This window comes from Chiloscyllium punctatum, chromosome 5 (genome assembly GCF_047496795.1).
Source record: "Chiloscyllium punctatum isolate Juve2018m chromosome 5, sChiPun1.3, whole genome shotgun sequence".
Taxonomy (NCBI): Eukaryota; Metazoa; Chordata; class Chondrichthyes; order Orectolobiformes; family Hemiscylliidae; genus Chiloscyllium; species Chiloscyllium punctatum.
The window spans coordinates 17,433,783-17,461,289 of NC_092743.1; the positions used below are offsets into that span (position 1 = coordinate 17,433,783).

General features: G+C 39.0%; 2 protein-coding genes across 8 annotated transcripts in view; one reads left to right on the top strand and one right to left on the bottom strand.

Moving 5' to 3' along the window:
* The window catches only part of piezo2b (piezo-type mechanosensitive ion channel component 2b), a 762,691-nt gene extending 739,548 nt beyond the window's left edge, over nt 1-23,143 (top strand). For all 4 annotated transcript variants that reach the window (XM_072569838.1, XM_072569835.1, XM_072569837.1 and 1 more), the window contains 6 exons: nt 1,158-1,250; nt 3,579-3,751; nt 5,927-6,043; nt 13,439-13,518; nt 16,056-16,248; nt 19,917-23,143. In XM_072569838.1, coding sequence (XP_072425939.1) covers nt 1,158-1,250; nt 3,579-3,751; nt 5,927-6,043; nt 13,439-13,518; nt 16,056-16,248; nt 19,917-20,169 — 909 coding nt within the window. In that variant the 3' untranslated portion in view covers nt 20,170-23,143. The remainder of the gene's footprint in view (nt 1-1,157; nt 1,251-3,578; nt 3,752-5,926; nt 6,044-13,438; nt 13,519-16,055; nt 16,249-19,916) is intronic.
* Nucleotides 1-27,507, bottom strand: part of LOC140476915 (probable aminopeptidase NPEPL1) — a 76,506-nt gene that overhangs the window by 5,023 nt on the left and 43,976 nt on the right. Inside the window, exon 12 of one of the 4 annotated variants that reach the window (XM_072569841.1) lies at nt 3,426-3,522. The exons of 1 other annotated variant lie outside the window; for it this stretch is intronic. In XM_072569841.1, coding sequence (XP_072425942.1) covers nt 3,439-3,522 — 84 coding nt within the window. In that variant the 3' untranslated portion in view covers nt 3,426-3,438. Of the gene's footprint in view, nt 1-3,393; nt 3,523-23,729; nt 25,780-27,507 lie in introns of those variants that run through there. 2 more of the 4 variants (XM_072569840.1, XM_072569839.1) reach the window with 2 other exon arrangements.

The window sequence follows — 27,507 nt, forward strand, 5'->3', positions numbered from 1 at the left end:
AAATAGCTGCCCTCCACCTGGTGACCAGAGTTCGAAATGCGTCATCAAACATGTGAGAACTTAAATGGGAAACCTTTCCCCACTGCAAGAATCTGATCTCTGGACTCTTGCCCAATTAAATTGTTTCACACACCATCATTCTTATAACTTCAGAGGGGAATACTGTTAGTTCTGATATGACGCAATAGTCCTTGTGCAATGTCACATTATAAGAAAATCATGCAATAGCTGTGCCATTTAAACTAATGGGGCAGGAATCGCATCATAGCCAATGCAGGTAAAGACTGTTCATGTTCAGTCATCCTGACTAATATTGATATAAAGTGATGTTAAGTCCAATTTAAAACCTCTTTGTCATGAGACAGATTTAAACGTGTAGTTTTCTCCTTATTTCCAACAGGCAAAGTTAAAAGAAGTATACTATATCTCTTCCTAAAATAAACATGATATGCAGGTGCTGGTGTTGGATTGGGCTGGACAAAATTAAAAATCATATTATAAAACCAGGTTATAGTCCAACAGGTTTATTTGGAAGTATGAGCTTTCGGATCACTGCTCCTTTGTCAGGTAGCAGAATTTATAGCAAAGGATAATTGCATCAGTGTGTGACACTATGATATTTTGTTATAAATTCTGTGTCCTCTGATCGTACTCCACTAGCTACTTGACAAAGGAGCAGAGCTCCGAAAGCTCGTACTTCCAAATAAACCTGTTGGACTATAACCTGATGTCGTAAAATAAACATATCATTCTTGATATACTGAGATAGAACAATAGCAAGGCAACTCAAATGCTCACAGAGCTGGGGAGGCAAATACTTTTATGAGAAGCTGCTTGTTCCAAGGGAAACTAGATTGTTTTCTGGAAACATAATGCAATCCCTTATCATATGAGAGTTAAAAAGCCAATGGGAATTGTCTGATATTTGAGACTAGAACAAGAGAAATGAGAGAAGGCTTATGCACATTAAGTCTGGCATGGCACAGTTAGTCTGAATAGTTTGGTTTTGTCCTGTGGACCCAAGTAGAATGATGTAAGAATTACTGCCAAGCAGTTTTTTCTCTCTGAAATACAATAATCACCATCAATGGTACTTCTTTCCTCTGAGCATCTCTTTAATACAAAGTTCTATATTCAAATCTGTTTCTTTCCTTAAGCCTATCTTTACAATGAGTGCCCAGCAGAAGCAGCTACAAGATTTTGATCAAAACCAATACAACAATCTTTTAAAGAAATTTAAACATGAACCTGTAAGTACTTTCTGCATCATCATCATTATGTTCTGTTTGTGCTTAATATGTTGCACCATATTAAAGTTTTCTGTGTGGAATAATGCTACTGTGTGTAAAAGGTGATATATTGAAATAAGTTGTTCATCTTATATTTTGGCAGCACTCTTACAGATATCAGACAAAGCCAAATAATTAGGTATTTGTAACTGTGGCTGGAAATTTCCATAGTGTGTGATAATGTGCTGATAAGCAGACAACACCTTCCTGCCACTGAATCATTTTGCTAGCAGCAAGAAAGTTGGTAGACTGGTTGCCTTCCTGGAAGCTGACTGAACTGCTTAAATGACCTATTAAGGCACTCCCTGTCTCTAAGGGCATGTTGCCTTCTGCCAGATGCAACATCCCAGCAGCTTCTGGAGCACAAACCCCTTCCCTAATGGACACTCAGAGCATAAGGTCCACAGTGATAATGGCTTCCCTTACAACAATGCGGCTTCCAGCACTTAGTGACTGAGCACTCAACCCCCTCAATTCCTTGGGCTGACTCTAAGGTGTTTGCACTATTGTCTTTGAGGTAATTACATGAGTTATTTTTCTTGGAGCAATCAGATAGTGTAATTTGGGAAACTAGGTTTCAGTCAATTTTTTAAAAAGTAATATATCAAAATGTTTTTATCTAAAACCTTGCTACTCATCTTTATGCTCTCATCATTTACATTTCCATACATATTTATGCTCCGACTGCAAGCAGGTACTCTTCGCTTCTCCACATTGTTATCTAGAATAATGATAATAAGTTGAAATTGAGTTGAAGTAGTACAATTGAAATCCCAAATTTGTTTTTAAACCATTCAGTTTTAAACTGCGCCCTCATCAGAAGATCTAGGTCGCTGACTCATGCTCTCAGAGAATCAACCTGTTCAGAGATTTTATTACATAGCACTGTAGCATGGGGAACTTGAATCCAGGCCTCCTGGCTCAAGTGTTGGGGCACTACCATTGCCCCACAATACCCCTCAGTCAAACTTCAAGTCAACTAAAGCATATTCTTCACATGTGCGTCTCAAAACTGAATTGTAGCTCTTATAGAGTGGAGGACATTGTCACAGAACATCCACACCTGCCCAATTTTTTCAGGAGTAGAATGCTAGTGCATTTGAGATGGAAGTTTGTTTTGTTTTTATTTCTCCAACCCAGGAAAGTTGAAATTTGCTGCAGTCATGATTGATGTTCTATTGATTAACAAAATTAGTTTAGATAGAATATCACCGACAGGGACTGCTGACTTAAACTGTCTAATTTGGTAAATTAGGTCATCTATTCCTGTTCGTAAAAAAAAAGTTCACCTTTTACTGCTAATGTGCACTTTCAAGTATATTTTTTCATATTTAAAGAAAATGTCTCACTCAGTTTGAGTGTTTTGCAGTTACTTTAGTTAAATATTTTTGCATTTCGAGGTCAAAATAAACATTGGCTCTGTTTATGCAGTTGTATTTTTAATTAGTAAAAGTCACTTTAATCAACTTTTATCCCTAACATTTATAAAAGCACGATTAAACAAGGGTGGGCAGTAGGATTTGTTGAGGGAAAGTTATATCTGATTACTTTGATTGGTTTTAGTTTGCTAAAAGATTCTTCAAAAGCATTCCAAGACCAGCTTTTACAACAAATTGACATTTTGACAGATCCTAAGAAGCACTTGTCATGGTGAACAGAGAAACAACTGTAGAACAGCTCTGTAAGGTCACCATGTGACTACCAGGCAGTAAGTTGATAAGAAAAGTCAGTTGCTACTTGAAAGTTAATTGAATTTTTTCTAGGCATATAGTCAGGCTGACCGACAAAATAGTATTGAGATTGTGGTGCTGTGGTTCTAGGTTTTTGTCCAGAACGTCAATTTTCCTGCTCCTCGGATGCTGCCTGACCTGCTGTGCTTTTCCAGCACCACATTCTCGACTCTAATCTCCAGCATCTGCAGTCCTCACTTTCGCCTAGGCAAAATAGTATGGTGAAGTTCTACAGAAGCTAACTTTCCTTACATCCATCACAATACTACTCAGTGAAGTTCACAAGCTGATTGCACTATCATGTGTCGAGGCTCACACCTAAACTTCAGACTCTCATTTCCCACACCTTGAACTACCAAGTCTTAATTCCTTACCTCCAAAGATGACATATTAGGTTATGATATACCTTTCTGGGCTTTTCAGAAATTTTCCATATATTTGTCCTGACTTGCATCTGAAGTTGAAAGTTGATCACCATGTATAATATCTGTGTTAACTGGTCGCTGAAAGTAGAAGTGAAATTCACAGTTAACTAATAGCTAATTCTATCTTTTCTTAGGCTGCTATGCAGTTCCTGGATGCATACATGAAAGAAGACATTCTAATTGCACAACTTGAAGGAAATTCAAATTCTCTTTGGACTATCAGTCCTCCAAGTCGGAGCAAGATGGTAGAAGAATTGAAGGATAATGTTTCAAAGATCTTCATTGTGGTTTCTTGGTCTGTTCAAAGGTATAAGGTTATGAAATTTTAATTACTAGTAAATTTAAGTGCACAGATGATGAGCTGGATTTTAAAGCCTCCTGTAGAGCTTATATAGGAGGCAAGATAGTCCATAAAACTGTGAAGGTTGGTGTATCTGTTATCTTTCTCTGACCATGTCATTTTGTCAAAATAAGATGGCAGACAGACCTCACACCCAGAATGCAACTAAGACATTTAAATGACTAGTTAAGAGTTGCTTCCCACTTCTGTTGATATTTAGCAAATGGTCAGGGGAGACTGCTAGGTAAACTCTGGTTTACAAAGGTTTAAGGCAGATATTTGTCCCATAGAGTCTAATGAGAGTGGCACCACTTGCATGAAGCCTACTTCACCTGATGAAGGAGCAGTGCTCAAAAAGCTTGTGATTTTAAATAAAACTGTTGAGCTATAACCTGGTTTTGTGTGACTTCTGACCTATATAGTATGCAGTAGTTCAATTTGGAAGTCGCCCACAAACTTATCAAAGGAAACTAAAAAACAGTAATAAATGGCAGTCTTGTCAGTCACATCCACATCTTAAAGATAAATTATAATTTGCTGGAATGCATATGTTCCACAGTTATGTGGCTGGTTGGCTGACACTTAAAATGGTTAGCAGCTATGACTGAAATGTGTGTCACCTGCACTTGTACTGGAAAAGATAAAAATTAAAATCAATTTCTTTTAGTATCTTGCCTGCTTGGGTTCACTCTATTAGGTATTCAAAGAACAATTTCTTTTGCAACTCACTGGTATAGTGATAATGTAATTTCCAATCTCTAGGGCATCACTGGTATGGTGATAATGTAATTTCCAATCTCCAGGGCATTTTTCATCTGGTAGTATTTTGATAGGTCATAATTATGACAGCCCAGCAAATGCATCTTCTCACCAATGTATTAATAAAGCATTCATGTTCTGAATGGTATTGTAGAAGGATATACCCCCATGGTAAATAGTGGTTTCTTGCAGTTTGTTCATTAGGTTCACATCTGTGTGCCTCCCTGTTTACATCTGTCTTGGTTGGTGCAAAATTATAAGTCAAAACTTTAATTTGCAGGAATGATGGTAGGGAATACTATCAGTATCAGTGTCATTCCTGCTGCTGACTGATTGATAGTCGTAGTCTTTATGTTGGTGTCTCCCTCCCATGGCTTTGCCTTGGCCAACTTCTCACTTTCATTTAATAGTTTGATAATTTATTTCCAACCCAGCTATATTGGCAAGCAGCAGATTCTTCTTTGTTTCTTAGTTGTCCTTTGCCAATTTTACCATATGAGTTTGCCTGTGTCATTGTTTTCTAGCAGCAGTAAATTGTACTTGTCATATTTAGCTCAGTTCATCTTTCTTTGGTTAGGTGTCTAGTTAAATGATCAGCTCAAAAATAATACCTCACTGCTAACTACCTTTTACAGTGAGAATGCCACTTTAATTATTTTTCATTACTTTATACCTATTTGATATTTCATTCCAGGTCACCTATATAGTAGATAAATGGCTGAATTTTACTAATTCTCTGGTGGAAGGAACAGAGGCAGAGGGGCTGGTAAAACTACCTTGTTGGATCAGTTCCCCATCATTCTCCTACCATTGCTACCATTAGTACGAGAGGCAGAAGGGTGGCTGCAACCTGTTGGCTTCTCTTGGTGGAGCCTCCATGAGGCACCCTGGAGGCCTGCAAAGCCAGAGGTTCCATTGCCCAACCAGGACTCTATGGGTGCAAATTATACAACTGTATCCTCAAAAGGTTGACTCATGAAGCCCCTTAATTTTAATTGTTGCTTACCAATGAGGAGGTTGCCTTCAGTAAAATGACTAAACTATCAAACCACAGCCAGCAAGTGGTGCAAACATGCTACCCACTTTTCAACCTGTGGATGTCAAAACCCGTGGTAAAATTCAGCCCTTTTATTGTACAAAAGTAAATTATGATATATTTCTTTCTTAGAATTTCAGAATGGTCCTCATTAAGGAAGCAAATAAATTGTTATGTTTGACTTATATATTTTTACAATCTCAACAATTTTTACTTGCAAAATTTTTAACTCATTGTTCTAATTAAATCATGTCACTGTATTAATGTTATGACCCTAAGGTTATTGTACACACAATATGTGTTTATCATGTACATTGTAATCAGTTTTCAATATTTTTAATTTTCAGGAATGTCAGTCTTGGTGGAAAATCGGAAATCGCTTCAGATAAAATCTCATTAGAAATTCAACCAGAAGCCAAATTAGCACTTGCTGCAGTGGTGGAAGGAATAAAGAATGAATCTGTGTAAGTTAACCAGTTCATTTAACTTGCATCCACAATAATAATTTCACATTCTAAAGTGTGTTCTCTCACAAATAATCTTGACATTAAATATGAACCTTGTTTTAAAAATCTAAACCTGGCATTTATATGTTTGCATAAAGTGCTAAAGTTTGAAATCTGAGTTTTGATATCGATACTTAAAGGAAGAATTTTTCTGTTTCTTTATTTGGCATAAGGAGGGTATTTTGAAAATGTCTTATGCCAATTAATGAATAGGGTTTCTTTTACAACAACAAGACTTTCATTTATAAGAATGTAAAAATGAGGTTTCAAAGAAACACAATGAAAATATAAGGTTGTGGAAGTCAAACAAAGAGAGATTAGTAGTAGTGACTGGGTCAAAATGGCACGTTTTATGAATGACCTTAATGAAGAAGCGACAGGTGGTGAAAGGGAAGGTCGTGGAAATGATGTGGAGGCAACCAATAAGATGGACATTAGACATGATAGTGAGGCAATGGTGAAAGGAGGAGGAATAAAGAACTTGGTGCTGGGGGAAATGAGAGTTTTGTAGGGAGGCGCAGTTGCAGAACTGGAGAAGGTTGTGGTGACAGAGAAGAGCAAGTTACAGTAATAGGAACAACCATAGCCAGGGAGGGAATTTACACAAAGAATGAGAATTTTGAGGATCTCAAAAACTATTGTGGGTGAGCATGAAACAGGCAATGAGCAAGTTAATCTGTATAGAACTTATTTTTTTATTCACAAATGAGATATGGGCATTGCTAGCTGGGCCAGCACTATTTACCGATCACTAGTTGTCCTTGAGAAGGTGGTTATAAGTTGCCTTCTTGATGAGTTGCAGCCTATTTACTGGAGGTTGACCCACAATATTTTTTGGGAAGAGTTCCAGGATTTTGACCAAATGATACTGAGGGAATAGAAATCTACAAGTCCGCATAGTGAGTAACTTGGAGAGGAACTTGCATGTAGTAGTTATCCCATGTATCTGCAGCCGTTATCTTTCTAAATGGTAGCAGTTGTAGATTTAGAAGATGCTGCCTAAAGAGCCTTGATGAATTTCAGCAAAGGAGAAACAGAATTCCACATGGAAACAGTAACATTTTATGGAAGATGGAAGGAATGGATAATCTCAGATTAGAAGTGACAGTGACATGCCTGAGTTTTCCTTAACAGATGTGGCTATTTAGGAGTAGGTACGGGTTACTCGAGATGGAAATGTTGTCTTGCAAGCTCAAGCCAAGGTCTAATGGATGTCGGCATTGTGAGCAATTGGGTTTAGCTTCAGTGTGAACAAACTCACAGTTCCAGGGAGACGAGAAGAATAGTAGATGGAGGAACTTAATTGGATAAGAGTCTGGCAATCTGTCTATATCTGGGGTTCTGGGGCATAAGTATAGCCACTGAAAAGAATGGAGAGAGATACAATCTGTAAGGAGACCAAGTGGCAGAGGGCCAAGACGTTATGAGTGGAAATTCTACTTCTGCAGCTGGAAACCCAATCCAGAAAGGGAAGAGTTGGGATGGGGCTTTGTGGAAGAGGAAGCAGTTTGCTGGCAAGTCTAACCAACCAACTGGAAGCCATTTAACCCTTCTAGCCTGCTCCACTATTAGACTCACAGAGTCATAGAATTGTACAGCATGGAAACAGACCCTTCGGTCCAACTCATCCATGCCGATCAGATATCCCAACCCAATCTAGTCCCACCTGCCAGCACCTGGTCCATATCCCTCCAAACCCTTCCTATTCATATACCCATCCAGATGCCTTTTAAATGTTGTAATTGTAGCAGCCTCCACCACTTCCTCTGGCAGCTCATTCCATACACATACCACCCTCTGAGTGAAAAAGTTGCCCCTTAGGTCTCTTTCAAATCTTTACCCTCTCAACCTAAACCTATGCCCTCTAGTTCTGGACTCCCTCACCCCAGGGAGAAGACTTTATCTATTTATCCTATCCATGCCCCTCATGATTTTATAAACGTCTATAAGGTCACCCCCCATCCTCTGATACTCCAGGGAAAACAGCCCTACCCTATTCAACCTCTCCCTATAGCTCAAATCCTCCAACCCTGGCAACATCCTTGTAAATCTTTTCTGAGCCCTTTCAAGTTTCACAATATCTTTCCGATAGGAAGGAGACTAGAATTGCATGCAGTATTCCAACAGTGACCTAACCAAAGTCCTTTACAGCCGCAAACATGACCTTCCAACTCCTGTACACAATACTCTGACCAATAAAGGAAAGCATACCAAGTGCCTTTTTCACTATCCTATCTACCTGCAACTCAATTATCAAGGAGCTATGAACTTGCATTCCAAGGTCTCTTTGTTCAGCAACACTCCCTAGGACCTTACCATTAAGTGTATAAGTCCTGCTAAGATTTGCTTTCCCAAAATGCAGCACCTCACATTTATCTAAATTAAACTCCATCTGCCACTTCTCAGCCCATTGGCCTATCTGATCAAAATCCTGTTGTAATCTGAGGTAACCTTCTTCGCTGTCCACTATACCTCCAATTTTGATGTCATCTGCAAGCTTACTAACTATACCTCTTTTGCTCACATCCAAATTATTTATATAAATGGTGAAAAGTAGTGGACCCAGCACCGATCGTTGTGGCACTCCACTGGTCACAGGCCTCCAGTCTGAAAAACAACCCTCCACCAGCACCCTCTGTCTTCTACCTTTGAACCAGTTCTGTAATCAAATGGCTAGTTCTCCCTGTATTCCATGACCAGTCTCCCATGGGGAACCTTGTTGAATGCCTTACTAAAGTCCATATAGATCACGTTCACCGCTCTGCCCTCATCAATCCACTTTGTTACTTCTTCAAAAACTCAATCAAGTTTGTGAGACATGATTTCCTATGCACAAAACTATGTTGACTATCCCTAATCAGTCCTTGCCTTCCCAAATACATGTACATCCTGTCCGTCAGGATTCCCTCCAACAATGTACCCACCACCGACGTCAGGCTCACTGGTCTATAGCCCCCCATTTTGTCCTTACCACCCTTCTTAAACAGTGGCACCACGTTAGCCAACCTCCAGTCTTCCAGCACCTCACCTGTGACTATCAATGATACAAATATCTCAGTAAGAGGCCCAGCAATCACTTCTCTAACTTTACACAGAGTTACAGGGTACACCTGATCAGGTCCTGGGGATTTATCCACTTTTATATGTTTCAAGACATCCAGCACTTCCTCCTCTGTAATATGGACATTTTTCAAGATGTCACCATCTATTTCCCTACATTCTATATCTCCCATGTCCTTTTCCACAGTAAATACCGATGCAAAATCAATAGGGCGGCATGGTGGCTCAGTGCTTAGCACTGCTGCCTCACAGCACGAGGGAACCGGGTTTGATTCCATCCTCGGGCAACTGTCTATGTGGCATTTGCACATTCTCCCTGTGACTGCATGGCTTTGCTCCGGTTTCCTCCCACAGTCCAAAGATGTGCAGGTCAGGTGAATTGACCATGCTAAATTGCCCACAGTGTTAGGTGCATTAGTCAGAGGGAAATGGGTCTGGGTGGGTTACTCTTCAGAGGGTCAGTGTGGACTGGTTGGGCCTGTTTCCACACTGTAGGTAATTTAACCTAAACTAAAAAAAACTCATAAAGTATCTCCTGCGGCTCCACACAAAGGCTGTTTTGCTGATTTTTGAAGGACTCTTCCGAATTACACTTTTGTCCTTAATGTATTTGTAAAACCCCATTGGATTCTCCTGAACTCTATTTGCCAAAGTATTTGCCTTTATACTCTTCTAAGGATTCACTTGATCTATCTTTTCTGTACCGACATATGCTTCCTTCTTTTTCTTAACCAAACCCTCAATTTCTTTAGTCATCCAGCATTCCCTATATCTACAAGCCTTTCCTTTCACCCTAACAGGAATATACTTTCTCTGGACTCTTGTTATCTCATTTCTGAAGGCTTCCAATTTTCCAGCCACCCCTTTATCTGCGAATATCTGTGCCCTGGATCATAGCTGATCATCTACCTCAACATAATTGTCCTATGTTACCTCCACATTGCTTGATATGATTTGCATCCAAAATTCGAGAAGGAACTTCTATTCTGAGCGTACTTAATTACCTAAATTTCTCAGCCATTTGGGGTAAAGAATTCCAAAGAGTCACTACCCTCTGAGTGAAGAAATTCTTTTCGATCTCAGTGGGAAGTGACTTGCCCTTATTCTGAGACCTTCGTTTCACCTAGTTTAAACTCTTCCAGCTGAGGGAGACACCCTTTGTGAATGCGCCCCATCTAACACTTTAATAATTTTTAAGTTATAAATAAATTGGATGTGAACATAGGAGATATAGTTAGTAAATTTGCAGATGACGCCAAAATTGGAGGTGTAGTGGACAGCGAAGAAGGTTACCTCAGATTACAATGGGATTTGGATCAGATGGGCTAATGGACAGAGGAGTGGCAGATGGAGGTTAATTTAGGTAAATGCGAGGTGTTGCATTTTGGGAAAGCAAATCTTAGCAGGACTTATACACTTAATGGTAAGGTCCGAGAGGTTGTTGCTGAACAAAGAGATCATGGAGAGTAGGTTCATAACTCCTTGAAAGTAGAGTCACAGGTAGATAGGATACTGAAGAACGTGTTTAGTATGCCTTCCTTTATTGGTTAGACCCTTCACCAGGAATGAGATTTATGAGCTGAAGGGATAGTGAGATAAATGGGAGAGAGTTGGGCCTGGGGGGAAGGTAGCTGAGAGTGCGAGAGTGCGAATGGTAATAGGTGGAGAGGAGGGTGGAGTGGATAGATGGGAAGGAAGATGGACAGATAGGACAGATCATGAGGGTAGTGCCGAGTTGAAGGTTTGGTTCTGGAATATGGTGAAGGGAAGAGAAATGAGGAAACTGTTGAAGTCCACATTGATCCCGTGTTGTCAGAGGATCCGAAAGCAGACGATGAGGCGTTCCTCCTCCAGACACGGGTGGCTAGGACTTATTGATGGAGGAGGCTCAGCACCTGCATGACCTTGACAGAGTGGGAGGGGGAGTTAAAATGTTCAGACACGGGGCGGTGGGGTTGCTTCATACATGCGTCCCAGAGATGTTCTCAAGCATTCTGCAAGTAGGCATCGTGTCTCCCCAATGTAGAGGAGACTGCATCGGGAGCAATGGATGCAGTAAATGACATATGTGGAAGTGCAGGTAAATCTATGATGGATGTGGAAAGCTTCTTTGGGGCATGGGCACCAGTTTTGCAATTCTTGTGGTGGCATGGGAAGATGCCAGGAGGGGAGGGTGGATTAGTGGGGGCGTGAACCTGACAAGAGAGTCACGAAGGGAATGGTCTTTATGGAATGCAGGTAGGAGTGGGGAGAGAAATATATCACTGGTGGTGGAGTCTGAGAGGACCGGGGGGGGGGGTGGGGGGGGTGTCTGTCCTTGTTGCAGTTGGAGGGGTGGGATTTGAGGGCGGGTGTGCAGGAAGTGGATGAGGACATTATTGACCACATGGGAGGAGAAATTGCGGTCTTTGAAGAAGGAGGCTATCTGGTTTGTTCTGTGGTAGAACTGGTCCTCCTGGAGCAGATGCGGCGGATGCTGAGGAATTGGGAATAAGGGCTGTTTTTACAGGAGGCAGGGTGAGAGGAGGTGTGGTCCAGGTAGCTGTGCGAATTGGTGGGTTTGTAGAAGATGACTGTTTTGAGTCGGTCACCATTGATGGAGATAGAGAGGTCCAGGAAAGAGAGTGAGGTGTCCAAGATGGTCCAGGTCAACTTAAGATTGGGGTGGAACGTATTGGTGAAATTGATGAACTGCTCAACCTCCTTATGAGAGCATGAGGTGGAGCCAATACAGTCGTCAATGTAGAGAAAAAAAGCTGGGGAATGATGCCAGTGTAGCTGCGGAAGATGGACTCTTTCACATACACAACAAAGAGGCAGGCATATCTGGGCCCATGCGGGTGTCCATGGCTACCCCTTTGGTCTGGAGGAAGTGGGAGGATTCACAGGAGAAATTATTGAGGGTGAGGATCAGTTCAGCCAAATGAATGAGAGTTTCAGTGGAACAGTACTGGTGGGGACACCGGGAGAGGAAGAAACGGAGGGTTTGGAGGCCTTCATTATGGCAGATAGAGGTGTGTAGGGACTGAATGTCCATCGTGAAGATGAGGAGCCAGGGAAACAAAGGTCATGGAGGAGGTGGAGGGCATGGGTGGTGTCCCAAACATAGATGGGGAGTTCCTGGACCAGGGGGCAATAGGACAGTATCAAGGTATGTGGAGATCAGTGGGGCAGGAGCAGGCCAAGAGACTAAGTCGGCCGGGGCAGTCAGGTTTGTGAATAGAACCGGGTAGGAGATAGAACCGGGCGGTGCGGGATTCCTGGAATATGAGGCTGGAAACTATGGGTGGGAGATCCCCTGAGGTGAATTAATGATAGGAGTGGTGTAAAGGCTGGAAGTGATGGAAAACTATGTGGTCTAAGGGAGACAGTGAAGCACCACCACCACCCCTAAGATCAGCCACAATCGTACTGAAATGCAGGGTTGTCTAACTCCTACCTTTGTGTCTTAGGTTCTTATATGTGGCCTCTTCCAGTAGTGCTTTCAAATTTCCCCTGTGAAAAATTAGATTGCTTTGCTTGAATAAACAATGTAGACATGTGAATGCTTATAGTTTTGGCAAGAGATATCTTTGATAAAGCTGGGAAATTGCCAAAGTGAATGAAATACAAAGCAGTTGAAAACATCTAAATTTGTCCTTGACAGAAAGAATTGTGTACCTTAGGATATGAAAAAGTGATTTACAGCCGAATAGTTTTACTTAAATGTAAATATAACCATGATAGCCAATTTGATTGTTTTATCTTGTAGTATGTTTTTGTATGGAAAGTATAATGACCAGATAGTTTTTAGGCAGATTGATTGAGCGATAAGTATTGATCAAGATCCTGAGAAAAAGCTCCTTCTGTTCTTTAAAATAATATCATGGGATCTCTTGCATTCAACTGAGAGAACAGGTGAGACTTTGATTTAATATTTCACCTGAGAGATTGCAGTTAAATAGGGCATCTCACGCTCAAATTAGATTATCAGCCAGCAATCTTTTGTCAAGGTTAGTTTACTGGAATTTTAATCCCCAACTTGATGTTCTCAGCTGGAACCATTTCTGCACTGAGAATTCCTGTGGTCAAAATTGTCATTGATTTTTTGAGAGCAGAGTTTTGCCAGAACATCATTATTTCATTTGTCAATTAACTCAGCAATTATTCTTATGTGCAGCACCCTCTGCTGGTGAATGTTGTAATTTTCTGAGGCATTGTGGAAATTCAGGGCCATTATTTAGATCAAGCAGCAAGAACATTTTTCTTATTTTTGACAAACTACATATCAATAAAACTGTTTTTATATTACAGAAAACTTGAAAATATATTTCCAAACTACATTAGGGCTCCCAGTAATTCTGAAACAAAACCTGTGAAACAACTTTATAAAAGTAAGTCTGCATGCTCCAAAGAGAAATACATGAATATTGTGATGTGTAAGGAGTGAGTAACAGAATAAGTAAGATTTCAATCTAAAGTATTAGTTAGGGATTTCCTCAAAGCTACTCCCATTTCACCTCCAAAGCCTGTCTATAAATACACCACCTATCCATCCTGTTATCTTATTTGGATGGAGTTTCTAGCACTTCAGTGTAAGTGACTAAAGAGCATAATAAATAGAAGCATAGCCATCAAATCTACTTCGACATTCAATAACATCATAGTTAATCTTCAGCTTGAACTCTGCAGGCTGAATTTTACAGGGGAGTGGTGTTGTGAGATTACACTATGGATGTTATGAGAGACAAGATTCTCACAAAGAAAAGAATAGCATTTATTTAAAAATAAGTATTTACACTATATACACAAATACTGACCTTGAAACCTTATTTATGATTACACTATTCTGAAACTCTTGTACACTGGAGCTACAATTCAAGTTCTCATCTCCCTGCTGAATTAGTTTAAACCCTCCTGAAGAGCATTAGCAAATTTCTCCCCCCAGGATATTGGTAGCCCTCTGGTTCAGGTATAGATTATGCTGTTTGTAGAGGTTCCACCAACCCCAAAATGAGCCCCAATTATCCCAAAAACACGATCTGAAACATCATGAATCCTGGCACCTGGGAGGCAACACACCAACTATGGGTTACCCCTGGTAAGTCATCTCACCAACAGTATCCAAAAACTTGTTATTGAGGGGAACGGCCACAGGGGATCCCTGCACTGCCTGCTGGTTCCCTGTCTGTACCCTGACTGTAACCCATCTACCTTTTTCCTGTACCTGAGGTGTGACTACCTCCCTCTACTTCCTCACAATTACCTCCCCACCACCCCCACCCCCCCCCCCCTCCACCCCAGCCTCCCGAATGATCCGAAGTTCATCCAGCCCCAGCTCCAGTTCCGTAACACGGTTTCTGAGGAGCTCGAGTTGGGTGCACTTCCCATAGATTAAGTCAACAGGAAGACTAGTGATGACCCTTAACTCCCACATTCTACAGGAAGAGAATTCAACTGCCTTAACCACCATTCCAACTGTTGTAAATTCCCAAAGAGACAACTAAAAAAAAAACTTGGAACTTTTATGGCTTAGTCCAAGTTCCAAGTGTGTCTCAAGTCAGCTCTACTGATGGTAACTCCTATTCTTAGCATTACAAAACCATTATCTTACTCGGGATGGGGTAGGGTGGGAGGGCTGAGCACTGTTTTAACAGCCACATTCTGATTGTGGCAAACACCATTTATGCTGAGTCAGCATTGGTTATTGCATTTAAGATTGTCAGTGTGGTGTACTTGCATGTACTGGAAGTTATGTATATTAATTCATATGTCCGTTCTTTTCAGATAGAACGCACATGGACACACATTGCACCTGTTCCAACTTAACAAAATAGATAACACCTATCTGTTGGTTAAGATCTCAAGGCAATGCCCTGACCAATCAGAGTCATCCTGCCTGGTTTAGAATGTAAAAACCTTTCTGTCAAACAGTATTTAAGGAGAACATGCTCTATTGCAATGCCTCAAAGTGCATTGCCAACTTAACAGCACTGCCTGTCACGTGTTTAACCCTGCTTGTATTAATACAAAACTTTTGGATGCGTGCAACTTCAACAAAATGTGTCTTTTTTCAGCAACATTCAAGCTCTGTAGTGCCAAACAACTATGCAAAAAAAATTCCTAATTTCAGTCTTAAATGACCAACCACCTATCCTGAAAATATATTTAATTCTAGACTCTCCTAGGAAAATAGCTTTTCACGTTGTTCAAGTCGAATCTTCTAAGATCTGAGAATATGATTCTATTCTATAAGTAGGTACAGTCTAAAGAAATTTTCAATGCTTCAATTCAGTTGCTAATTGAGTTGAAAATAAAATTTGTTATGACTCTTAAAAATGTATCCAATTGCTACTAAAAATAAAACACTACTATTTACAGAAACATGATATATTGGAATTGTTCAATTTTCCAATCTTTTTATTTAAGTAACAAAAATCCAAAATAAATTATTTCAATTTTTAAATACCATTATGGTCATTATTTCACCTTGACTATGTTTAAATCAAAACTTACTCGAACACTTTCTTTACTAGACCCTCAAAAATATTTATTTTTAATTCATTCTTAAGATTCGGATAGCATCAGCATGGCTAATATTTCTTGTCCATCCTCATTACCCTTCAAGAAAGTGACCATGGTTCTTGAAACACTGTGGTCTATGTGCTGATTCCTTTATATGATACTCAATGATTTACTAGGCTATTTCTGAGGCCAATTAGGAGTTACCAATGTTCCACAATTTCTAACGTTCCACAGTTTTCATTTCTGTTTTCAAACATTTAAATCCAAGCTTGATGTCGCCTTATTAACAATTCATCTATATTTAAAATTGTTTCCCTTTTTCAAATTTGGAGACATCCTGATATCAACAAAAGCATTGGTGAAAATATGTAATTCTAATGTTTATTTTGTTCAATTTCTCCAATAGATGATGGTGATTACTGTGAACTCATTGTAAAACTGGTTCAGCAAGAAAACTGTCCTTTAAAACCATGTCAGCAATGGTGGACTGTTAACCAGACTGAAAGATTATATAGAAATGATGATAAAGAAAGCCTAGAAATTATTGTATTCAGTGATAAAGTTAGCCCACCTAGCCTTGGATTTCTTGCTGGTTATGGGTAAGACAAAATTTTGTTTAGTCTTTCTGATACATTTTAAGTTTATGTTATAATTTGTTGTTACTTAAATAAAACTTCAAAATTCTTGGCTTTTTCTACATGTACACAATGGTAATTTCCATTCATTCAGGTATCATTACAGCACTACAGAATCCTTAGAAATATAAAATGGAATGTACTGGTTGTGCTGCTGGTTTCTTTGGACCCATCTCATAGGCCATTGGCGTGTCATGCACCAGTTCTTTGAGGAGACACTGATGTGATATCAATTGGCACTCCTTCCTGGAAGAAAGTGAGGTCTGCAGATGCTGGAAATCAGGGTCTAGAGTATGTTACTGGAAAAGCACAGCAGGTCAGGCAGCATCCGAGGAGCAGGAAAATTGACGTTTCGGGCTGGAGCCCTTCATCAGGAATCAGGCCTCAATCCTGATGAAGGGCTCCAGCCCGAAACGTCAATTCTCCTGCTCCTTGGATGCTGCCTGGCCTACTGTGCTTTTCCAGCAACACACTCTCGACTCATTCCTGGAACCTCAGTCGTAGAGGTCACTGACATCTGTGAGAGTCATTCACAACCAAACATAAGTCACAGGCTGGTAGTTGCAAATGTCAGAGCGACGGTATGACTTCATGCATGGCAGTCTGTTGCTCTTTCTTTTCCTCTTATGGTTGCTGAAGCAATTCTGAAGTAGTGAATGCTCTGAATCCAAAGAGGTTTCATTGGTGTAAGTTAAGATGTCCATGTTCACATCATCTTTAGCTTGTACATTATGGCATAAGTGGGTTGAAAATGAGGCGGGATAAAGCATGACCGTACTGTCATCCAGAATTCTTGGCAGCAATACCATCCAGCATTGCCATGTCACAGCCCATTCATGATTAGCTCAGGAAATAAAGGCATATCTGTTCCTTGATAATTTCATTTTGTTCTCTTGTATTGACTGTAACTATTCCTTAAATCGCTTAAGCAGGATGTCAATGATTATGTTGTACCATGTTTGATTGCTGAATCTGGTATAGCTGAGTAGCTGGAGAAATGTAGAGGCAACAAATGGAAGATGTGATACTTGGAAAGCATGGCAAAAGAATATTTGAATGTTGTGCAATAGTTCTGAGTGCTAGGAACTGCTGATGGGTGAGTGATGGAGGTGTAGTGCATTGAATAGCCTGAGGTAGCTCACTAGATGCAAGATGATTTTTTAAGGTGTATTGACTAATTTTGACCACCCAAACAAGGCCATTAAACTTCCTCCAATATTGCTGCAAGATCCTCAAAGCCAGACAGCAGGAATTCACTTATTCACCAAAGCCCATTCCTTTCAACTTTGGAGGAAATTTCTTGATGGTTCATAACTGTCTACATGAAACCTAATGCCTATATTCCTCTCAACCTCCAGCATGGCTTCTGTGAATTGTAGAACTGTCTTCATTCTTATTTTGGAATTTTGACTATCACTAATTCTCTTCTATCATTGAAAGAGGAGCTGTCTCTCTGCCTTTTCTCCATTAAGACACTGTTTAAGATGCATTTTTGACCAATTTCACATTATTTACACAAGCTAAGATATGCTTTCAGTTTAACAATATTATTTACACAAAGTCAATAGATCTCAAGTGCTTGCACTTTCAACTATTGAACATTTTAAGTGTCTAAATGATTAATATTTTTATTGGGCTGTAGCAAAAAGTGGTTTTTTAAACATAGTGGAAGATTGGTTAGAGTCATATCTGGCACTTGAAACGTCAACTCTTCTGTCTCTCCAGATACGCTGCCAGACCTGCTTCCTCCAGCAATTCCTGTTTTCGTTTCAGACCTTCAGCATTCATAGTTTTTTATAATATTGGTCTATGACAGATATCAGGTTGATAATACAAGAAGCAGGCAAAATATGAAAAGTTCAGTTTGGCAAAATAATGCAGAATTCTAAAAGGGGTGCATGAACAGAAAGACCTGGGGTGAAAATGCATTTTTTTCAGGGGAGTAGAACAGTTATGAAAAACTTCATGAAACTCTATTTGGTTTTGATTGGCATTACGGTGTTTAATTCTGACCATGGCTTTATGGAAAACGCACAAAAAGAACTGAGAATGGTTCCTGTGAAGAACTTCAGTTATAGAGTCATAGAGATGTACAGCATGGAAACAGACCCTTCAGTCCAACCCATCCATGCCGACCAGATATCTCAATCCAAACTAGTCCCACCTTCCAGCACCCGGCCCATATCCCTCCAAACCCTTCCTATTCATATAACCATCCAAATGCCTCTTAAATGTTGCAATTGTACCAGCCTTCACCACATCCTCTGGCAGCTCATTCCATACATATACCACCCTCTGTGTGAAAAAGTTGCATCTTAGGTCTCTTTTATATCTTTCTCCTCTCACCCTAAACCCTCTAGTTCTGGACTCCCCAACCCCAGGGAAAAGACTTTGTCTATTTATCCTATCCATGCCCCTCATAATTTTGTAAACCTCTATAAGGTCACCCCTCAGCCTCCAACACTCCAGGAAAAACAGCGCCAGCCTGTTTAGCCTCTCTCTGTAGCTCAGATCCTCCAACCCTGGCAATATCCTTGTAAATCTTTTCTGAACCCTTTCAAGATAGATTGTAGCAACTGATGTTCTTAATAGAGAAAGCTGAAAGAAGATTTAAAAGAAGTGCATAAAATAATGACGGTCCAAATAGAAAGAAATTGTTTCTATTTCAAGTACCAGTGGACACCGATTTGAAATGGTTGGTAGAATGCATGCAACGAGAGAAAGCTATGCTATGCAACAAATGTTTAGGACCTGGTGCAGTAAAGGCTTACATGTTGGGTTTTCAATAAGGGATTTGATGACACCTGAGAAAGGTATTGTAGAGTAATGGGAAAAGGGCAGTAAACTAGTAAACTCTGCAGAGCAAACATACCGTGGTACTATCCTCCTGTGCTGTGACTATTTCAGAATTTTATTCTGGTCAAAGGTGGTGACTCATCAGTCTCCCAAATGGCATTTCAAATTGCTGCAAGATAATATTTGTTAAAATGTAGGAAGAGTCAAAGGGAAATGTTAGCTTCCCCACATAGTGGTGGAAGATAGAGACAGAATAAGGAAAAAAAAGGATAGATTTATTACATTATTCATTTTGAGAGCTTAGAACAAAGAACAATTCTCAAGTTAATAAGTGTTGCAAGTTAGTAAGAGTGGCAGATTTTTGTTTTGAAGGAACTCAGATGTTAGAGATCAGATTTGGTCTCCATGGAAATTAGTAAATGCTAATTGGGTGAGAGTAGCTACAACTTCACCTTTAGGTTAGGACCTTTTAACATCGTATTTAATTAGTTGGGGCCTTAGTCCTGGTCTTCCAGATTCTAACTGATGGTCAGTGTTACAATGAAAATCTTAAATAGGCCTGATGCACTTACTGCATATATAAAGGAACTATCAGCTGTTGAATACATGGGCATTCCATGCTAAATTTTTGCTTTTTACCAATTTGGTCAATGACATATTTCATGGCTCATATAATAAGCTAATATTTCCTATCTGTCACAGATGTTTAGGAGGCTGTTTAGCACCCTCAACTTAAATGTCACATAGCCAAATTGCTAGGCTCACATTTTCAACTAATTTTTTTCTGAATTGTTTTTGTCTACCAAATGTTTGATACAATTTTTGTTACTTTTCAGCATCATGGGTTTATATGCATCAGTTGTGCTGGTCATTGGGAAGTTTGTACGTGAGTTTTTCAGTGGGATCTCTCATGACATCATGTTCGAAGAACTGCCAAATGTAGACCGAATTTTAAAATTATGTACAGATATCTTCCTGGTTCGAGAGACTGGAGAACTGGAGTTAGAGGAGGATCTGTATGCCAAGCTCATTTTCTTGTATAGATCACCAGAAACTATGATCAAATGGACACGTGAAAAGACAAAATGAAAGCTTCTGCTGATGTGGACAGAGGTATTTTTCTGAAAATAAAATAAAAGCACAATGTCATTGAAAAGCCAGGCTATTCACAATAGAGTGACAGCAGCTTTTCCTTATGAAGCCCAGGCAGTCGCACGTTCCTCAAGTCTTCTCTGCCTACAGTCTTTGCTGATACTAAAGATCGGTGCTTGTTCTTACATTCAGCACCATATTGTGGAAATGATCCTGTCGGAACTGAATCCAGTTTCTTTCTATTTTTATTACAGCCAAAATCAGGGCTTCTGAAATGCTTACCATCCTTGCAGGCATTATCTTTATCAGTCCCTTTACATTTCTCTATGCGATGCAATGATTTTGGAACATGTAATCTGCTGTCATTATCACCCAGGCACAGAGGAATAGAACCTGGTGTGACAATGCTGCCAAAATAATGGGGACACCACCAATGTATAGGAATTCTTGGATATCACAGGTCTCCAGTGGTGTAAGCTAATACTGACTGGCTTGAGCAAGGAGGATAATTTGACAATCTGTTTTGAATGCCTTATTTTATTTGTACAGTCAAAAGAAAAGTATCACCATCTCAGTGATCTTTCTCAGGAAAAATGTTCATTTACCAAAGGCTTTTGTGTGCCTTCTGTAACTTCATTCCCTTATAAAAACTTCCTCAAGCAAATGCTTCTCCAAGATGAAAGGCCCAGATGATACCAGTGAGAACACTTGAAACTAAAGGTCAGCAAAATATTCAGAATTCAACTTCATTGATAGCCCTATAGCTTTATCAGTTACTTTTTGTGAAGGGCAGAAAATTAATAAAAACTGGATTTTCATTCCAAATTTTGCTACCTCTAAAACACCCCTCCCTTTTACCCATGAGATGTGTCATTTGGGAACATGGACACTTTATAGCCTTGTTACTGCTTGTACCAATCTGATTATCAGAAAGTGCAAATTTCTGAAGGTCCTTCTTGTCAGAATCCATGTTACGTGTTCTACTGCCCATGACAGCTTGACCATTATCAAGAACTTAATGAGAGACCGTTAGGGAAATAATCATGACTCCCATGGTGTTGCACACTAAGTTGGAGTAATCATATATTGTGTCACTCTAGTTTTTGTACAACGTGCATTAGACAAATAAAGTTTGTTCATTAGCACTAAACAGAAAGGAAAGGCCCGACTGAGATCCAGTTTAGATCTCAAACTCGACCTAAATATTTGTGCACTTCAACTTTATTTCCGTACCTAAATGTGCACAGCAGTGATGAAGATGGTAGCATGATCAAGTTCCACAGATAATAGTTTCTGTCTTTATATTCTAAATTAATCTTTAAAGAAGATATTGTTGAGCACAGTATATAGAATGTGAGAAATAACTGGAGTCAAAATAAAAGGTTGTTGTGGAACCATTCAATATTGCATAATATTCTAACAACAAAAGTTGCCTGCTAGAAAGTCTGGACTTCTGTATTGCAGATTTATGATAAATTTTGATCTTTGATTACATATTTCCACATGCAAATTGCTATTGCTACAACTGTTGAAGCATCCATAATCCTATTGCAGGAGTACAGGGCAAGACATCAGTCTGATGTATTTTAACATTGATTTTATTGACTTACCAAAATGCAAATATGATTAAAGATTCAAAATGGTGAGATATTTCTAGGTCATAGTATTATTAATAGGATTAGAATCAAAGCACAATCAACAAATCTTTAAAAATCAAAAGATTTGGAAATTCTATAAAAATTAATCCACTGTTGCAGCAAGGGTATTTCCAGCATAATGTTGCAGTGTACAGATGTAGAATTATTTTTCAACTTGTGCTTTGCAAAAGATAAATGGTTAGTTCTTAAGGAAATCATTCTGTTTCATATATATTGTTACTTAGAGAAGCCAGCTCAGTTCACAGCTGTTGATATTTGAATCAATAAGAAATTATTAATAATACCAATGAATGCTACATTTAGTTTGCAGTTTCTCCATTGAATTATCTAATTCAGTAGCTGACCAGCTATTACACAATCACAAGACAGTTCAATTGTTAAAGCTTTTGGGACTCACTATATAGTGTTTTCCAACTCCTTACGTCATATTTAAATAGCACTGGAGTTCAGGCTTAATCAGTTTGAAAATAAATGTTTACTTCCATGTTTTCAAGAGGATCTGGGCAAAAGATTCAGTACCTCAATAATAATATGCATGAAGAAAAGACCATGAGAAAAATAACTGGTAGTCGGTAAGGACGCACTCTTAAGTTTCAAAAACTGTGTTATAGTGTTAAAACTGAAAAAGAAAATGTAGCTACGTAAACTTGCAAAACTCTATAACCTGCAATATTACAGTTAAGGTAACCCTTGAAAACCATTTTATAACTATCTGTTTTAAAGAAGTATTCATGTGAGAAAGAATTTTCATATGCAAATGTTAAGAATTTTTCATCTTTTAAGAGTAGGAATTGCCATGAAATCCTATGTAGAATGGGGGAGGGGGAACTATTGCTTTCCCTTTGAATTTGTGTAATTACCTTAACCATGTTTATTGAAACAAAGTAACATTTTTGATCCTACTTATTGACAATTTAGCTGCTCGTTCTGACCCTAACGTGCACTGTTTCAGATGATTTTAAATGGATATTTCTGAAAATGAACGATAGCAGTTTGTAAAACTAAGTTTTGTATAACACGAGTTATGTTATTCCTCAATAGATTTCAGTACTACATTGTGTTAAGGTGTATTTATATTTCACATTCATTCATAAACTTCTGGAATACTGAAATTAGTTTAGAAATTATGCAATAAGCTTCGCTTCTAGTTGGATTACTCTGGTTTCCCTCTGTGCAGGACGCTGTCTCCCAAACCCATAATTGTGACCCTGCTGTCAACAGTTACCAGTGGAAATATGTCCCTGTTTTATATTTGTTTCTAAAACATCTCACTAAGTGATGAACGTTTTCAATAAAATTTCTTGAAAAATGGATTTTCTCTCACCAGTAAATTTGTGAGTAATGATTAGGTGCTTTCATCTTAAGTTGCTTGATCTGCATTTGTTTTTCTTGCATGTTTATTTTAAAGTTACCTGGGAATTTAGAGAATTGGTTAAAATTTCATAATGCACCTGAATTTTCTATAGCAAAAGCTTATTAATGAAGAAGATCTCTACAAAACCTGAACTATTTAAATCCTAACAAACCACCTCACTATTAAAGAAGTGAGTATTTACTTTTGGAAAGGATTTATTACAATAGTATAATTTCTAAAACAGCAAAATATCAGCTTGAAACAAGGAGTGGGACAATGAAGTCCTGTGAAATATAACGTGGTTTATATTGGCTTGGAAAGGTTTATGATGATTTATTAGCAAACTAGGATGACTTAACTAGGACCATTCAGACTTTTTGGAAGGGATGGGTAGTGGGGGGGGGGGGGGGGGGGAAGAAGGAAGCACTCAGAAAGTGCAGTGCATTGCAAGCCCATTACCTACCCAATATCCTTGTCATCTAAAAAGTCCTGTCCTTGGTGCCAGTAATGATCAAAATGGTAGCTTCATTAAAGATACAGAAAAGTCTTGTAAAATGTGAAATTACTTTATGTACACAATTTCAAATACATAAAAATATATAAAAATGCTTTATAAGTATTTGCGAGGTAGACGCAAGATTATCATTACAAAAATTTGATAAGATCATTACAGCTTTTAGCTATTCTAGAAATAATTAGACAAGATTCATTCTCTAAATATAAACTTAGCAACACACCTATACTTTTTGGAGATTACAAATGTTGCCTACAAGGTGAATTGAGGTCTGAATTTTTCCATCATGAACACAAAATAAATTCCATTTTCTTCCTGTCTTTTTGTGACAGGGAAAAAGATAGAGCTTGAGTCACCTTGAAAACAATATATTGATCTCAAAAGTTCATCGAAGTTTTATGGACACCATTGTGCAAATCTAGCTAACAGTAGTTTCCAAAATACATACGTTTCATAGGAGTAAAAGACCTGACCTTAGTCCAGAATAAAATAACTACCATGTTAGGATTAAAGGCATTACAACATTTAGCAAAGCTCCCATCTGGATTTTCAATTGATTAACAGTGCTCGTATTTGTTATTTTAAAACTTCATGATCTATTAGCTACAGTACACACAAAATGGTTTCCTAAAAGATGCAAACTCAAGGCATCAATCAAGTCAGTTTAATAAGGTTGATAAGACACATAGCATTCTTAAAGGTGAGGGCAATTTGAAGAGGAAGACAAATGTAAGGTGCAGGTTTATTTGTACCATGGGAAAAATATATTCTAACCAAACTGGCTTAATATTTTTGAAAATATGTCAATCTCCTCATTCACAGGGAACCTTGAGTTGGGTACCTCCCCTTACTCCACTGTTTTAGTGATTTCTCAACAGTGATTATCCCTGTGCTGACAAAGGAGGAACTGCAAAACCTGAATCACAGGCTAACATGAGAACTCTACATTATGAAAACTCCAGGATACAAACACAGTTAGATTAATACTATGCATCCATTGAGACCATTTTTTATTGGAACACATTGTCAACCACAACTCTGCCCCCATTGTGTTCAATGGAGCACTTTTGGTTTTAAGGACACGCATTCAGTTGGCAAAACAACCACGTTAGCCTAGAAGACGCGGTTACCAAACTGGGCAGTAAGCAACTAAAAAAACATTGTTAGCATTTTGTATGAAGTGACTTCTGAAGACAGCACTATCACTAAGCATTATGGAAGCAGAAGCACTATAGTCTTGTCAAAGTATTGGAATAAATGCGAAACAAAGCTTTGCTTTGTTACATTCAGTGTTAATCCTTTAGCTTTAGTATTTATTTGCCTCAAAACATGACCGGACTGCCCTGTCACCCTTTCTCATTATAATGAGTTAGAGCTGAACGCGAGCTCTGGTGTCATCCGACATTAGGACAGATGTTGATTAGAATGACATAGGAGTAGAGGGTCACGAGCAAAGATTAAGTGATTCACAATCAATTTACAGGCAAAACTACAAATTCTGTAAAACCTGACCACAAGATGGATAGACACCAATGTGATCAAGGACTTTTTAATAAATGTATAGCAAATTAGTCCAAGTCAAACTGATAATGATATCCTAGGCAGTGCTTGAAGAATTAGATTTAGGTTATGTGAGAAGTTGCAACTTTTGCACATCAATAAATCGCGTTAAGATAATAAGCCAAAATAACAGATTCCTTCTGCACCATTTGAGATTTAACATTTGAAACGAGACCTAATTTATGTCTAAGAATGCTGGCATCTAGCAAATGTACACCATCATGAATACAGCTGTTAGTATTTAAATTCACACAGCATCTACCCTAAAGCATCATTCAACAGATATGGCTCACACCAGTTCAGTGGTTTTCTTCATCCAAATCTGAACAATAAATAATGAACATAACCTCAGGCAGAATTTATACCAGTCGTCTCTTTTTGCAGCAATTTTCCATTGTAGCATCACCTTCTGCAGTAAAGTTAACACCAACTGGTGAAACAAAGTTCAATAATGCATCATCTGTTGCACAACCAAACAATGCTAGTAGTAGTGCTACTCCATAGCCTGTAGCACGCGCTCCCTGATGAAAAAAGTGCAAACATTAGTTTTACTGCTCACAAACTCTTCTTTCAGTGTTCAAAGAAATATAAAAACCAACTGCAATGGAACTGAAAAAAAAAGGAGATATTTCTTCACCCAGAGGCTTGTGAATATTTGGGATTATTTAGAGAACTGTGGATGTTCAATTATTCAGTATATTCATGACTAAAATTGAGAGATTTTTGCACATTAAAGCAAATGAGGAATATAGGGACAGATTGAGTAAGATTGAAATGGAAGATCTGGAATGACCTTACTGTATTGCAAAGCATGTTCAAAGAGCACACAGCCCATTCCAATTCCATATGTTCTTATGGATGATCCTCTTAGAATAACTGCCAAAAAGTACAAAGTGCACCAAAAGACTTTGTCCAACAAAGAGAACAAACCTAATTATCCACTATTATAGAACATGAAACAGTACAGCACAGTACAGGCCCTTCAGCCCACGATGTTGTGCCAAGCATTTCTTAATCGAAGATCAACCTAACCCACACACCCCTCAATTTACTGTCATTCATGTGCTTGTTCAGCAGTTGCTTAAATGTCCCTAATGTCTCTGACTCTAGTACCATCCCTTGAAGTGCATTCCACAGACCAACCACTCTCTGCGTAAAGAACCTACCTCTGACATCTCCCCTATACCTTCCTTCAATCACCTTAAAATTATGACTTCTTGTGACAGCCATTTATGCCCTGGGGAAAAGTCTCTGGCTATCTACTCTATCTAAGCCTCTCACTACCTTGCACACCTCTATCAAGTCACCTCTCTTCCTTCTCTCCAGTGTGAAAAGCCAAGCACGCCCAAACTCTCTTCATAAGACAATCTCGAGCAACTAAAATCCTTTATGAAAGCAATAAATTAAACTATTTGTTCAATAAAAAAGAATCATTTGCAGCATGCTATATTACCTTGTGAAACTTCAACACAATTCAAAGTTCTAGGCATTTGAGACTAAAATAGTTTTGTAGATTTGAAATGCCAATATATAATACTTAATTGAAACTTAAACTTTTTTTTTAGATTACTTAGATTACTTACAGTGTGGAAACAGGCCCTTCGGCCCAACAAGTCCACACTGACCCACCGAAGCGCAACCCATCCATACCCCTAACCTAACACTACGGGCAATTTAGCATGGCCAATTCACCTAACCTGCACATCTTTGGACTGTGGGAAAAAACCGGAGCACCCGAAGGAAACCCACGCAGACACGGGGAGAACGTGCAAACTCCACACAGTCAATCGCCTGAGGCAGGAAATGAACCCAGGTCTCTGGCACTGTGAGGCAACTTCTTTTTCAAAACCACTTCACTTTGCTTTTGTAGTACATGGTGAATTCATACACATTGGTTACTATTTACTGTAAATTTGAATGTTCCACTTTACTCCTTGCGTAAGCCATTCCAAACATTCTGAAATACCCCAACCAATAATTGACACCACAACTGCCTCAGGTTCTCCCCAGTTCCAACTACAGTGCGTTAAGCCTACCTGACTTAGTAAACCTGGTCGCCCTGCTACAGGAAACTTGAAAGGGTGCAGATGAAATTTACACGGATGTTGCAGGGTTGAAGGGTTTGAGATATAGGAAGAAGCTAAATAGCCTGGGGCTATTTTCCCTGGAACAGCTGAGGCTGAGCGGTGACTTTATAGAGGTTTATCAAATCATAATAAATAACCAAGGTATTTTTTTCCCACAGTGGA